Source organism: Strongylocentrotus purpuratus, unplaced genomic scaffold, assembly GCF_000002235.5.
Source record: "Strongylocentrotus purpuratus isolate Spur 01 unplaced genomic scaffold, Spur_5.0 spur5_scaffold_14, whole genome shotgun sequence".
Lineage (NCBI taxonomy): Eukaryota > Metazoa > Echinodermata > Echinoidea > Camarodonta > Strongylocentrotidae > Strongylocentrotus > Strongylocentrotus purpuratus.
The window spans coordinates 15327774-15342708 of NW_022145599.1; the positions used below are offsets into that span (position 1 = coordinate 15327774).

The 14935-nt window shown below is 36.7% G+C and overlaps 1 protein-coding gene across 1 annotated transcript; it reads right to left on the reverse strand.

Annotated features, from left to right (window-relative positions):
• Window positions 1–2111: 2111 nt before the first annotated feature.
• LOC100888856 (5-hydroxytryptamine receptor 1-like) lies at window positions 2112–4129 on the reverse strand. The gene is made up of 3 exons (XM_030985100.1): window positions 3815–4129; window positions 2555–3263; window positions 2112–2362 (listed from the first exon to the last, which is right to left on the reverse strand). Exons 1-3 carry the CDS (start codon window positions 4127–4129, stop codon window positions 2112–2114), a joined length of 1275 nt encoding a protein of 424 aa, XP_030840960.1.
• Between the last annotated feature and the right edge of the window lie 10806 nt (window positions 4130–14935).

A 14935-nucleotide genomic window follows, 5' to 3' on the forward strand; every position in this document is an offset into this window, starting at 1 on the left:
ATCTCAGCAGCGTTCTGAGAGCTCTTCAAGTGCTATGCCGGGGCTGTATTTAAGCGTTTTGTAATTTATAATAATCAATTCTTCGAATGTTTCCAAGCATTGAATTTTGATAACCTTGTCGAATCAAAGTTTTAACTTTGCAATAATGAAAATAAAGTTAGTTTTTAAACTCAATGAATATCTACTTTAAAACAATGTAGAAAGGGAGTGATCGTTTATGAAAGAGGCAAAATTAAGTGCTGTGTCAGAAAAGATATATCGAGGTTTCCGTTAGGTTTTTGATGGAACTGTAGTTTCGATCTCCAATTCATTGGTTACAACTCAGTTTAGATTTCAACAGTCGGAGTGTGTCTTTTGCTTTTCATCTCTTTCATCCAATGAAACCAAAAGCTCTCGTAAAAATAATAATAATTTCCTGTAAATCGATAGTACATTTCAGAAAACAAAATATAGGATAATATAATTATCTCCATTCTAAACAGTATAGGCTATAATCATGACTTTATAGATCAACTGTCTTTCCACCAAGTTTGATGATAATGATGGTGATTGATTAGTTAGTTAGCAACCGGGGAACCGACGCACAGTGGGCCAGGGAGGAACCAAAGTGCGCAAAACTAATTTTGGGGGGATTTATCTTTTATAAATTCAGAGAAAATGTTTGAATTTCCAGGAATTTCCGCTTAAATTTTATTACCAACATTTTCTCTGATGTCTAAGCTTTAAGTTGATACCAGATTTGGCTGCCCGATTCTGCCCATTATTATGTTAGAGCCGTTTTCCTTGCAACATTGCACCGAAAAATGTGTTTATTTTGGTCCGCGGTGTCAGAACGTGTGTCACGCGCCCCCACGCGCCGTGATTTATGACCGCGAATCCTTCATGATTCAGCCGCGGACCTAAAAAAAAAACACATTTTTCGGGGCAATGTGGCAAGGGAAATCGGCTCTAACATAACAACGGGCAAGATCGGGCAGCCAAATTTGGTATCAACTTAAAGCTTAGACGTCAGAAAAAATGGTGGTATTAAAATTTAAGCGAAAATCCCTGGAAATCCAAACATTTTCTCTGGATTTATAAAAAATAAACCCCCAAACATGAGTTTTGGCGCACTTTGGTTCCTGACCCACTGTGCGACAGCTTTAAGCCCTCCCCGAGGAACTTGGCAATGAAGATTAATCCCTTACTAAATGGCACTAGCGCACCGATTTGGATTCGAACCCGGGACCTCCCGAGACAACTGCTCTACCACTGAGCCATCGCGCCTACTCACATATCTTGTTTAATTAATACTGTTTTGGGTGGATTCCAGAGCTCTTAAGTAAAAAACGAGTTAAAGTAATTTCACGTTTCTTGTTGATCCTTATTACATATTTAGTTTAACCGTACTTTTCATTTCATTTGTTTTGTAAAGCGCTTAGAAACTGTACTTGTATACCAGCGCTATATAAATCTTAAATATTATTATTATTTATTAAAATTTCTTTAGAAAACGTAACTTTAGGTTTAAAATAATACATGTATTCTAATGTTGAGCACATGTGACCGTAAACTAGAAGAAAGAAGTACTATTGATTGTGATAGAATATAATTTGGGTGCAAGCAGAAATTTCATTGCAATAGATTGTGGATACATGATATAATAAGTATGAATTAATAAATCGAAGACTGGATCACTCTTACACTCTTCAGTATAGAGTAATGTAATCATGTTATTTAGACGATTAAAACATAAACAAAGCTAGATTTATTCAACATTACATTTTAATTACGACCATTTCGACAACTGTGGATTCCTATCTATTCGTGATATGAGCTTTCAAACATTCAAATTTCACTCGGCGTCTCATGATAATAACGCATAAGATAAAACAGTTTTCTAATTATCGTGCATGGTGTATCATTACTTCTCTTGTGATACAAATTAAATGTAAAGACTACGTTTCCTATTGGCATTTTTTCCTTCTTTTTAACAGACACTAAACACATTTATATATATATATATTTGGCGGCTTTCCGCTCCGTATCTGGACAAGCCTTTATCAAAATACCATGCCCTTTGCCGAGTTTCCACGGCGAACATTTGATATTCTTTCTATTGAGAACAAAAATCATGCTTCTCCAGAGTTGCATCTAATCAATGTATTCAATCCAATCGACCAACGTCTGAACAAGTCCCGGTAACGGGCTGCAATTCGTCTATTCATGAACGTGTAGATAAGAGGGTCGAATAGAGAGTTGGAGTAAGCCAGCCACACCGTGACCACGCCCATCCAATGGGGGATGTTGATGGATAGGAGACAAGAGTTGACGATGCAGTACGGTAACCAACAGACCAAGGTGGTTAGCACCAGTAAGGTTCCTGTAAAGAAAAAGAGAAAAGCAGACACTGTTTGAAAAAAGTAACAAGGAACTGAAGGTAAATGATAACATTATATATTCTGTCGTGTTAAACACACTTGTGGTAACACAGTGAAATTGACATTACGATTTTCACAAAATTAAACATTTCTACAAACTTTATTAAAGAGATTCCAACACAGGAAGTACTTACCAGTCAGGGCAACTCTTTTGTCAACGTTGAGTTTCTTCTGCATAGACCTGTGATCTTTTTTCTTGATTCCTGTCATCATATTTTCCTGTTGAATAGTCTTACTTCCCTCGTTTCCTCCTGCAGCAAGTTCAGCGTCAGGTTCCTCGGTGTTTGAAGACTGGGAGTAGTCCATAGGCTCTGGGGTAAGATTCGAGCAGGTAGGTCCTTCATTCGACTGGTCAATGACATCCATTGGCATGTCATTGTCAGCATGGGTCACACGGTCTTGGCCGTGGTCGTGGTCATCATCGTCGTTGTCTTCAACGGAACATACGTTGCTCATGATACTAGGTTTCGCGTCGGCGTAGGACCTAAGCAACCGTTGTTGACGCAACACTTTTAGGAACACACCAACATAGCATAAAACCATCGTAGGTACGATGACTAGAAAGATAATGACGTTACGGGTGGTGCCATAGAAGCAGTTTTCCCGAAAATCTGGCGAGCAGCTGTGGGAAATTGTCTTATAGCTGATCGAAGAGACGCCTCTGAATAAGAAGGGTATAAAGGAGGATCCAATGGCGGCGACCCAACAGAAGACGATAAAGACGATGGATCTTGATTTGGAAGGAGGGAAGCGGGTCGACCAGACTACGGCCAAGTAGCGATCCACGGAGATGGCCAACACTGTGAGAAAGTTTCCTAAGGCAAAAAGAATGTTACCTTGAACCTGCAAATAATGATAAATGAGATTAAATTAATGTTTCATATCCAGTAGAACGATCGAGTGATACTTTTTTGTTTTGAGTAGGAGAGGAGTGATATTAGATTTGTGATTTGGTATGCGAAATACAAATTATGAAACTAAATAGATTTACAAAACAATTAATAATAATAATAATAATAATAATAATAATAGCCTAATAGTCCACTCCAAATTTTATTAAACCGAAACGGAAATTCTTTTTGCCCAATTGATCGTGAGCCCGGCAGCCACTGAGCAGCGCCAGATCGACGTTGCTCTATCCCTTATTGTTGAACGCCAAACAAGGTAGCAACAACTCCCATCTTTTAACGTCTTTTGGTATGACGCGGCCGGGGTTCGAACCCACGACCCTCCCGGTTGTGAGGCGGACGCTCTACTGACTGAGCCAACACTCCGGTATCAATTACAAGTTCTTTTCATGAGAAGTATAACGTTCCTTTAATATCCCAAATCGAAATATATTAAAATCGTATATGAGAAAGGTGGCGAAGAATGCAAACTAGAAAAAGACTTACATAACACACAGCTTTGTTGTGAAGGAGAAAATAGCCTTGGTCGAACACGGTTACTACGAGGAATGATATGTTCATGATTGTAAAGCCAAGGTCGTTTATGATGAGACTCAGGATCAGCCAGTTATGAAGGTTCCTTCTCAGAACCTTGTCTCGAAGGATCGTCACCATCGCAATCAGATTGGCGACCAACGCTCCGAGGAAGATACCGACAATGGTGATACCTTCGATGACGGTCACCACTGACGTCGACTCGTGGTAGATCGTGACACCATCACGTCGATCGTACGGCGTTGGGGAGGTATCCTGACTCGACATCGTATCACGAGAATTCATTCTTAGAAAGTGGTCTTTACAATGAAGGATAACAGCAACCGTTTATTATTCAAATGATAAAAGATGATGATCAGCGAATCTGGACAGCTTGAAAACAATGCTAGATTTATACAACAGTCCGTTACTTGACTCAAATAGAAGCCAATCAATTCGATCGCACTTTTAACTTTCTCTTTTGACGTACAGAATATGACGTAGGTCGATTCAGGTAATAAATGTTTCGGTTTCATTGTAGCCTTTTGATGATAAACAATTCATTTCTTGATTGATGTTAAAGGGATGACTTACGGAAAATATCTAGTTAGAATTGTCATGACCACTTAGCCGAAGCTGTATTTTTTCTTTTCTATTTACCCTTCCACAGGGTTATCATTTTCACAAAAGATCGATACAATTCATGCTCTATTGCATGACTTGTCATATAAATATTCAAACAATAAAATATTACGATATAATCTCGGCCGCACAGCGACATTTAGGATTTTAAACTTGACAAAATAAAATGTGTACATCTTTTTGTTAATATAAAAACATGAGAAAAATTTGGTAAAAATGTAATTTTTCACGAAATTGTTTTCTTTAAGATTTGTTTTTGCTGTATATCTTTCCATATCATAATAAGTTTATCATATTTCTTTTCTTACAATAATTAAGATACAATTAATAGCGTCCTGATGACCTCCTTTCAAGCCAAACAACTTATTTGGTTTTGTGAGTTTGACTATTTTGTTGGTCTTACTGAAAAACCATTGCTCAAGTTTTTACCATTTTATGCTTGCAAATGGGCAGTTACAACACTTGCATAATTATCTCTTCACTGCTGTAACAAAATGTATAATGTTTAACATCAACGATTTGGAATTTCAGCAATAAATCATTCATGTAAAGTGTTCCATTTAAACTCTTTTACTGGAACCACCTCATATTTATATCAACAGTTGGCTGATCGAGAATCAGTACCATCCGTTTTCAAAATGTCATTGATAAACAGTGGCGGATCCAGGGGGCCGAAACGGCCGCGGCCCCCTATTGGCGGCGCAAAAAAAAGGGAATGAAAAAAAGAGGAAGAAAAGAAGAGAAAAAAGAGAGGAGAAAAGAAAATAAGGAGAAGAGAAAAGAAAGGAGAAGAGAAAAGAAAAGAGAAGAGAAAAGAAACAGAGAGAGAGAGAGAGAGAGAGATAAAAGGAGAAAAGAAAAAGAAGAAAGCCGCCCCCCCCTATCCCACTCCGGAGTCGGAGGGACTGCAGACGTGTTCCCAAAATCTCTGGTAAAGGGGTACTGTTTACGCAACAAAGTCCGGCTGGTACTGATTTTACACACCGGTGATAGGGGGTGCTTTTAAAGAGAGGGAACATGCATATGCGTACCCTAAATAACACTGAGTGGGGGGTTTTATCCAAACTCAGATATTTTATACCCATCAATCTACATTGATAAACTATATATTTTACAAAAACGTGCAATACGACTGATACATAAGAGTGAATTTCGTAGTCCTAGTCTACCACTATTTGTTAAACTAAAAGTTCTCCCAGAGTCTGAACTATTGAAACTTAATATATCAGTATTCATGATTAAGTATCACAAAGAAATTCTCCCAGTACCTTTCGAATATGTTAAGAACTAATTCTTCATTCTATACGTATCACACTCGTACATGTGATCATCTTTGTATTCCCATTACCCTTTCAACTAACCCGTTCTATCCATTCTACAGGATTACATGAATTAATGGAATTCAATTTACAGCACAACATTTTCTCGTTTTTAAAATCTATTCAAACGTTAAATTTTTAAACAATGTCATCCATGACTAAGTAGACCCTTTAATATCTTTCTCATTCTCACCTTTTTCCTTTCTTCTCTTTCTCATTCCCACACTGCAAAAACAAGGGTGTTAAATTCAACACCATGGGTATCTACATCGGAAAACACCAGCTGGTGTTATTTAACACGAGGGTTTGGAATTAAACAGTTCAATTCCACTCTTGGTTTTGATTATTGAAGTAATTTCGCCTTTGGTGTTAAAATCTAACACCATTATTTCAACTTGGTGTTAAAGTTCAATTCTATTTTTGGTTTTAAAAAATCGAACACCATTTCTTTCCACACAAGTGGTGTGTAGAATTTAATCCTGATATTTTTGTTAAAATCAATACCAATGATTTAACACTCAATTCAAAGAATCCTGCGATGTCTGTTGGATTTAGTGGTAACAATTTTCTAACTTTTCTGTCTGCAGAACGAATTTTCACACTTAACAGCATGATTGCGCTGATGAAATAGGATATTCAGACCTTGACTAAATATCCCGAAGAGATTCTTGACAGCTAGCTCGCTCATGCGCATGCACGATACGACGTCATATCATTATGAAAACTGTCGTCCAATGATTTTGCTAGAATCCACTAACTTATGCGCATGCACAAGTACAACACCATAACACCATGGCTCGGAACATCAACCTGTAATTAAATATTTCGACACTCTGTTGGTGTTGAACGGACGTGAAATTAACACCAAGGGTGTTGGTGTTTTTTTTCGTGCTGGTGATAGAAATTTAACACCCTGGTTTTTGCAGTGCACCCCTTTCATTTCTTCTCCTTCTCTTTCTCATCTCTTCTCTTTCTTCTCATTTTCATTCTGAACTATCCCTACTCGTTGTATTGCTCGTGTGTGTTTGTGTGTGATTATGGGTAGTGTGTGCATATACATATGTTATACATGTACCTGCGGATAGTTAATGGTAGGTCCTTGTTTTCTTTCTTCTTCTTCTTAATGTACGCACATACCGTGCTCCTCAGAAAAAACGAAACCGAGAATTATCGATGTTTTATCATAACTTAATCACAATTAATATAATTCATAAATGACACATATTATTTGTAAAGCTTAGATCCTCTTCTTTCGATCATTTGATGCAACTCGTATGATGCATTAAATCACGCATGAGTGATTAAAAACAATTTGGAGAAAGGGTACCAAAAAGTCATTTGGCGAACGGTATCTGAATTTCAAAGAGAAAATCACATTTCTAGAAAGTTCATTTTCTGCCCTTTCATATGACACCTCAATCAGGAAAAAATGAGCCATGCAGGAATAACAAAGTTCGGTTTGTTTAAAGTAATGCTCGCATTCCATAATTTTATTAAACGAATCCGTTCCACTGGCTGTCTGCCGTAGCAACAAACGGAGTTGACAAAAGACTTAACTCCGTTTCGTTGACGATCAGCCATGCACAAAGAAGACCAAAGACTTGATGCATTCTTGATAACTTCAGTAATGTTTGACGCATTTTAATGAAATTGGATATGAAGGTGCATGGTATCAAAATAAAGCCTTAGTTCAGTTTCCGAGTATGTAGGTCAAAGGTCATAGCTCATTAAATATGCGAATCTGGTTTCCATTCGATAACTTGAGTAATGTTTGATGAATTTTAATGAAATATAATATGAAGGTACATGGTATAAAAAAAAATGCACAGCCTAAGTTCGATTTCTGAGTATGTAGGTCAAAGGTGAAAGGTCATAGCTCATTAAATATGCAAAAACACCTAATTATAATATGTGAAAATGTGGTTAACTTCCTTGCCTAGTAATATAATATAGTCCAATTGAGGTACTTGTTCTGACGTATATAGGCCATTTGTACCCTGCGAGGGGATGCTACGCTTTGCGTTGACTTGTTTTCTTTAAATTAAGAGACAGTTTATTACTTCTAAACCATTTTGATAATTTTGGTAATTCAGCGTTAATATTTCTTAAAAGGATCTGAAAATCTGAATTGGAACAAAACGCTTTGGTGTCATATTCGAATAAACTATACTGTAGTGCATTTGATGAAATATAAATATCATTTACATATTTCAAAAATAACAAAGGGCCGAGGATTGACCCTTGTGACACTCTACATGTTATAGATAATAATTATGATTCATTTGAATCATAACATTCATGTTGTTTGCTATCTGTTTAATAATTTTTAAACGATTGTATAGCAACACCCCTCAATCCATAGTATTCCAATTTACGTATAAGTATTGTATGGTCAAGAGTGTCAAATGCCTTGCTCAGATCCATGAATACTCCATAACATGCTTATGATCAGCTAAGGCATTTGACACTCTATCAAATAATTGTAACAATGCTAACTCCGTTGAATGAAATTTTCTAAAACCATATTGATTTTCAAACAACAGTTCATTTTTTGTAAGAAAATCATACAGTCTATTATACATCAGTCTTTCTAAGACTTTAGAAATACTTGGTAAGATAGAAACAGGTCGGTAATTTGAAACTAGAGAAGAGTCGTCTTTATTGTATATTGGAATTACTTTTGCTACTTTCAGTGAGTCCGTAAAGACTCCTGTTGTAAGTGATAAATTACAAATATGTACTAGAGGCGTTACGATACTTCCTGCTATTTGTTTTAAAAAGTGCGTACTCATCGCATCATGACTACAAAAAAAAATCAATGCCTAAATAGGGCCTACATTTACGAAATAGCCTACTTATTAAAACAATCTGCTATATCTTTAGAGTCTGATATTGTCTGACCATCATTGTTATTAATTTTTGACTTGGTCTTTTGCTTTCGAAGAGTTTCTTTTATGACTTTTCAGGTAGATGCCCTATTGCCGTTAGCATTTTCAAATTTTTGTACATAGTACATTTTACGAGATAGTCTACTTCTTATTATTAATTTATTCCTATAATATTTATATTCGTATTTATTCTCGTTACTTGGATGTCGGAGACTACGTTTGTACAATATATTTCGTTTCTTAAGCGAACGAAAAATTCCCTTCGTTATCCATGGATTTTGTGGTTTTCTTTTATTTATATTTTGTTTAGTCTTCGGAATACATCTATCAGAGTAGGCAGAAAATATTTTCCAAAATAGTCCATATGCAATATCTCTTTCACTACAAGATAGTTACATCATTCCATGTTTCCATCATTAAATCATTATTTAAAGATAATATATTTTCCGTTTGAAATTTATAAGACATTGATATTTCCTTTTGTTTGACATGAGATCATTATTACAAATAAGAAATATAGGAATGTGATCAGATATTTCAATGTAAACTAGACCAGCATTCATATATTCAGTAACAATATTCGTAAAAATATTGTCTATTAAAGTTGATGTGCTCTGCGTAATTCGTGTAGGTTTATCAATGGATCCAATGAAAGAATTCGCTTGTAAAATATTCACAAAATTATTATAATAATTATTATCCGAGTTCAACAGGTCTATATTAAAATCACCCATCAAGTATACATCTTATTTTATACGACAACAAATTAGATATATACATTGCAACTCCACTACCTCAACCAGATTGTCTATCAGAGCGTATAAGTGAATAATCATTGATATTATATATAGGTGGTAAGTTGTCACTCAAGCAAGTTTCAGTAACACCTATTACTGAAAATTGTAATGTAAGAGAATAAAGGAATAAATAATTTATCATTTTAAAAACAATATTTACATTAAGGAAATACCACTAAGCCAGAGCTGTATTTTTCTTCTTCTTCTTTCTGCATTACTCTATATTTATCATTATTCAAAGGTCCGTTACTTTACGTAAGTTGAAACTAATCAATTCAATCGCATTGTTTACTTTTTACCTAGACAGGATATGATGGAGGCCGATTCAAAGAATCAACGTTTCGCTTTCATTGTAGCCTTTTAAAGGTAAAGACCAGTTATGGTCATGCGATTGCATTGTGAAAGAAACGTTGTGGAATCGATCAGAAAAGGTTGATCATCTAGCATCTAGCATCTGAAAGGTTCTGGATTCATCAAAATGATAAGAAATTTGGCCCATTCTTCGTAAAGTTACAAGCACTATACACAGAAAGATGTATATGGGACTACCCTATATCTCTCACAGACCATGAGAGAAACAAATTTACCAAATATATGAATTAGTAGGCGGTTTCCCGGCAAATTTTTTATCATCATGTATTAGTCAAAACATATTCTTTCACATGATTGGTAATGAGAGCTTCCATTTCATTTTTTGAAATTGGGGCGTTTCCAATACTGGTCTTTACCTTTAATGATTAACCATTTATTAACTGGCGTACTGGTGGGGGGGGGGCTTGGGGGCGCCAGCCCCCCCCCCCCCCCCAAAAAAAAAAAAAAAAAAATTTAACCATGACTTATTTTCACAAGTAATGTATAAATGTTCGTGATATCACATGATTTTCAACAAAATGCTAGTTTCTCCATTATTTCTTGCAAACTAACCCATTCCGAAATAGCCAGGAAGAGCATTTTTTTTGTTTATAGTCACTAAGGGCCTTATAGTGGCCACTAACAGTAACACTAATTCCTTTCCAGAAGCTACTGTGCAAAGCACTGCCGGGAGATAACATGCTACCCACCACTGAGCATGCACAGATTTGCAAACGAGCGTTCCATACTTACATCATGTAACACTGCACATATACCGTTAAGGGGCCCCGTGGAGGAAATTGAATTCAGACAAGATTAAGAGTAGAGAACGGTACAACGAATCGTCTTCTTTCTCTTATAATTTAATGAAACGGCAAAGCTTCCGCGCTCCGCGCGGGAAGGGGGGGGGGGGAGTGCAACTAATTTCAGACTAGGATTAAGAGTCGAGAACGGTACAACGAATCGTTTTAATCTTTCTCTATTAATTAATGAAACGCGAAAAATGATTTCAGACAAGGATTAAGAGTAATAATTAAATGAAACGACAAAGCTTCCGCGCTTCGCGTGGGAGGGGGAACTGAATTCAGACAAAGACATAATAAAACGATTCGTCTTCTTTCTCTAATAATTTAATGAAACTTGAAAGCTTCCGCGTTTTGGGCGGGATGGGCGAAAATGAATTCAAACAATTAGGATTAATAGTAATAATTTATTGAAACGTCAGAGCTTCCGCGCTTTTCGCGAAATGGGGGGGGAACGGAATTCAGACAAGGATTAAGAGTCGAGAACGGTTCAACGGTACAATGAATCGTCTTCTTTCTCTAATAATAATATTAAATAAAACGTCATAAACTTCCGCGAGTTTGCGCGCCGGAGGGGCGAAACAAGCTTTAAGAGTCGAGAACAGTACAACGGATCGTCTTCTTTCTCTAATAATTTAATGAAGTGTCAAAGCTTCCGCGCTTCGCGCGGGAGGGGAAAAACTGAAGAATAACTTATTTCCTGGCCCCGGGTTTAAAGGCTTAAATTTGTAGATATTTGGACATTGGCATTTTTATATTTGTCGGTAATAATATTGGTGGCTCGTTTTGTCGGTAATCGGCGGCCTCTACACCCTCCACCACCCCCCCCCCCTCCCCCACTGAAAAAGATGTAGCGACACCCCTGATAACGACACAGTTTATACACTCGAGATAATTTTTGCAAGTAATACTGGTGAAGTAACGGACCACCGTCTTTGTGCATTGTGCGGCATCAAAGCATAATTTATACAACGTCCCACGACGTGACAGGTCACTTTTCTCTAACTTCTAACCAATCAGAAGGCCTCCTTTTTTCCATGAAGTGCCGATGGACATTAATGCGCCAAATGTGGTTCTCAAATTGCAAAAGATCCCTACTCTTGGAAGAGGTAGGAGAAAGCAATTTTACATCATATTACTCCAGGAAGTGCTTGAAAATGCGTCTAATTTGGTTATAAAATTGCTCCGCTCCCTCGCCGTTAAAGCCTCGTTCTGTCGCTTCATCGTTTTACATATATTTCACCCCATGGCATTTTGTAACCCCCCCCCCCCCCCCCGGTAAGAAATTCCTGGATCCGCCATTGGTGCCCATACGGGGTTCAAGGGGTATGGGCATAAGATCTTGATTTGTATTGGGGCTTGATCTTGATTTGTATTGGGGCCGACATATAGAATTAGGCAATGAAATAATCGTAATCTCACATTGCTAACATTGCTATCAAAACAACTTAAAACAATGAAGAAAGGAAGTGATAGTTTATGAAAGAGGCAAAATTAAGTGCTCTGTCAAAAAAGATATACTGAGGTTTCCACCAGGGTTTTGATGGGACTGTAGTTTTGATCTCCAAATCAATTGTTGTTACAAATCAATTTTATATTTTGACACTCGGAGTGTGTCTTTTGCTTTTTCATCTCTTTCATTCAATGAAACCAAAAGCTCTCGTAATAATAATAATCATTTCCTGTAAATCGATAGTACATTTCAGAAAACCAAAAATAGAATAATATAATTATCTCAATTCTGAACAGTAAAGGCTATAATCATGACTTATAGTTCAACTGTCTATCCATAAAGTTGAATGACAATGATGGTGATCGATGATTGCTTTACCCGACTACTGCGTATTCTTGTAAGTAAGCAACCAGGGGACAGACGGCTTAAAGTCCTCCCCGAGAAACTTAGCAATGAAGAATAATCCCTTACTAATAGCACGAGCGCACTGATTTGGATTCGAACCCGGGACCTCCCGGTTACGAGACAACTGCTCTACCACTGAGCCATCGTGCCTCCTCACATTTCTTGTTTAATTAATCGTATATTGGATGAATCCCAGAGTCGAAAACTAGTCAAACTTCTTTAAAAACGTAACTTGGGTTTAAAATAAAACGTGTATTCTAAAGTTGAGCACAGTAACCGTATACTAGAAGAAAGAAGTATAATTGATCGTGATAGAATTTAATTTGAGTGCAAAGCGGAAAAATTAATTGAAATAGATGGTATATACGTGATAAATATGAATTAATAAGTCGAAGACTGGATCACTCTTACACCCTTGAGTGAAGAGTAATTTAATCATGTTATTTAGACGATTTAAACGTATACGAAGTAAAATTTTATTCAACATTACATTTTTGTCATCAAGATCATAATTGCGACCATTTCAACAACTTATGATTCTTATCTATTAGTGACACGAGCTTTCAAACATTCAAATTTATCTCATGATCATAACGCAGAAGAAAAAAACACTTTTCTAATCATCGTGCATGGTTTATCATTACTTCTTTTGTGATACAAATAAATGTTAAAACTACGTTTCCCTTTTTTTTTTAAAACAGACCACAAATATATTTTTACACCCTGTTGCCTAGTTAAAATATTTTTGTGGAAAAATGTCTTACTGAAAAAAAAGGACGAAAGCTCAGGACCAAAGAGTTCTCTATGTTAGATGTGTCCAATCCCTGGGGGATGTGGGGGCAACGATGAATATAATTCTCATCTATCGGCGACAAGTTTGATAGTTTGTACTCCCTCCCTTGACTGTGAATGTTCATTTTGATCACCACCACCCCCTTCCTTATTGATTGTTTTTTAATGTTGTTCAGTGATGATGTATGCTTTTTTATCACGCAAAAAAAGGTCATAATAAAATTTCGTCTTTTTATACCTAGGCGTTGTGTGTCCAGACAGGTTTTGTATCCGGACAGTTGATTTAAAACAACTATTTGAAGAACTCTACAAGCAATATTTCCTAAATCTTCTTAGACTTGTTTTGGACAATATTAATATCGTACATTTTATGATGTTTATGGCAAAAGAGAAGGCTTCACTTTTTGTTAAGTCTCCGGACACCCCCCCCCCGCCTTTTTCACACTGCATATAAAGATATTGACTGGCAGGGGATGTAATATTATAGATATATTGACTGCTATGAGAGGCATAGCTGTTTCTATAGCTCAAGGGAACATTAAATCCTGCTATGACCCCGAAGCGCACCGTGGCGGGCGTCGCGCCGAGGGGTCATAGCAGGTTGTAACTTCCCCGAGAGCCAGTATGCCTCGAATATTACAGCAGTCCATATATCTATAATATTACAACCCCTGCCAGTCAATATCTTTTATAAACCGAATTCACAAAATAGTTTACAAAGAATTCTTGCCTTATTATTATACTTTTTTTGAGTAAAGATCGGTTAAAAAATCAAATAATCTGAGACACTGTCTGTTAATCTACGCTGGAAAGTTGCCTGAATCGCACACACACTGTATGGTATCTGCACACGCACAAAGACATTTTTTACACGTAAATCAATGGGGATCTCAGCAAAATTTAACTATTTCCCGTTACCCGGGCCAACGGGCATAGTTCATTTCTTTGCGGGTACGGGTAAAATCACGACTCCAATTTCGACCAATCAGATGACTAGATGTGAACATTAGGGGTGGGGGGGAGGCGTCTATTTTCGAGGACAAACCGAATTTAGAGAAAAAACTGACTAAAAAAAAATTGAGAAAAAAAAATTGAGAAAAAAAAATTAAAAGGGAAGAAATAAATTTCACGAAAAAAAAATGTCAAGGGAAGAAAAAAATTGTAATTCTCCCAAATTACGAAATGTTGTGTTTTCCTCGAAATTGGTAGTGAATTGGGATTTAGGGCGATATACATGTTACAAAAATATACGAATTTTCGTGACGTAACAGCACTTGCGAGGATGACCGGTTGGGTAATATAACAATTACGATCCTCGCAAGTACTGTTACGTCACGAGTTCTGGACCAATCAATATATTAGTAGATTTGTCGTGGAGTATAAAAACAAGATATGGTATATTTTTGCGGCGGCTTTCCGCTCCATATCTGAACAAGCCTTAAAGAGAAGGTTGAGGTCTGGGAAGAGGTGAAAAATAATTTGTGAGCGTTATCATTGTTATTATGCAAGTGTGGAAGAACATCAGATAAAACATGTTCCCTGAAAAGCATGGCTCTTCAGATGCCTTCATATTCTAAATATGTCATGTAACATCGTAAAATCGGGACGGAATTTTACACCACGTGTTCGTGTAGTCCAATATAC

What these genes read in the sequence shown, in the direction of transcription:
- LOC100888856 (XM_030985100.1), bottom strand. Translation starts at nt 4,129, where the DNA reads ATGTCGAGTCAGGATACCTCCCCAACGCCGTACGATCGACGTGATGGT. An exon ending in ACAACAAAGCTGTGTGTTAT is followed by an intron (nt 3,264 to 3,814) that starts GTAAGTCTTTTT and finishes CATTATTTGCAG; the next exon opens with GTTCAAGGTAACATTCTTTT. An exon ending in CAAAAGAGTTGCCCTGACTG is followed by an intron (nt 2,363 to 2,554) that starts GTAAGTACTTCC and finishes TTTTCTTTACAG; the next exon opens with GAACCTTACTGGTGCTAACC.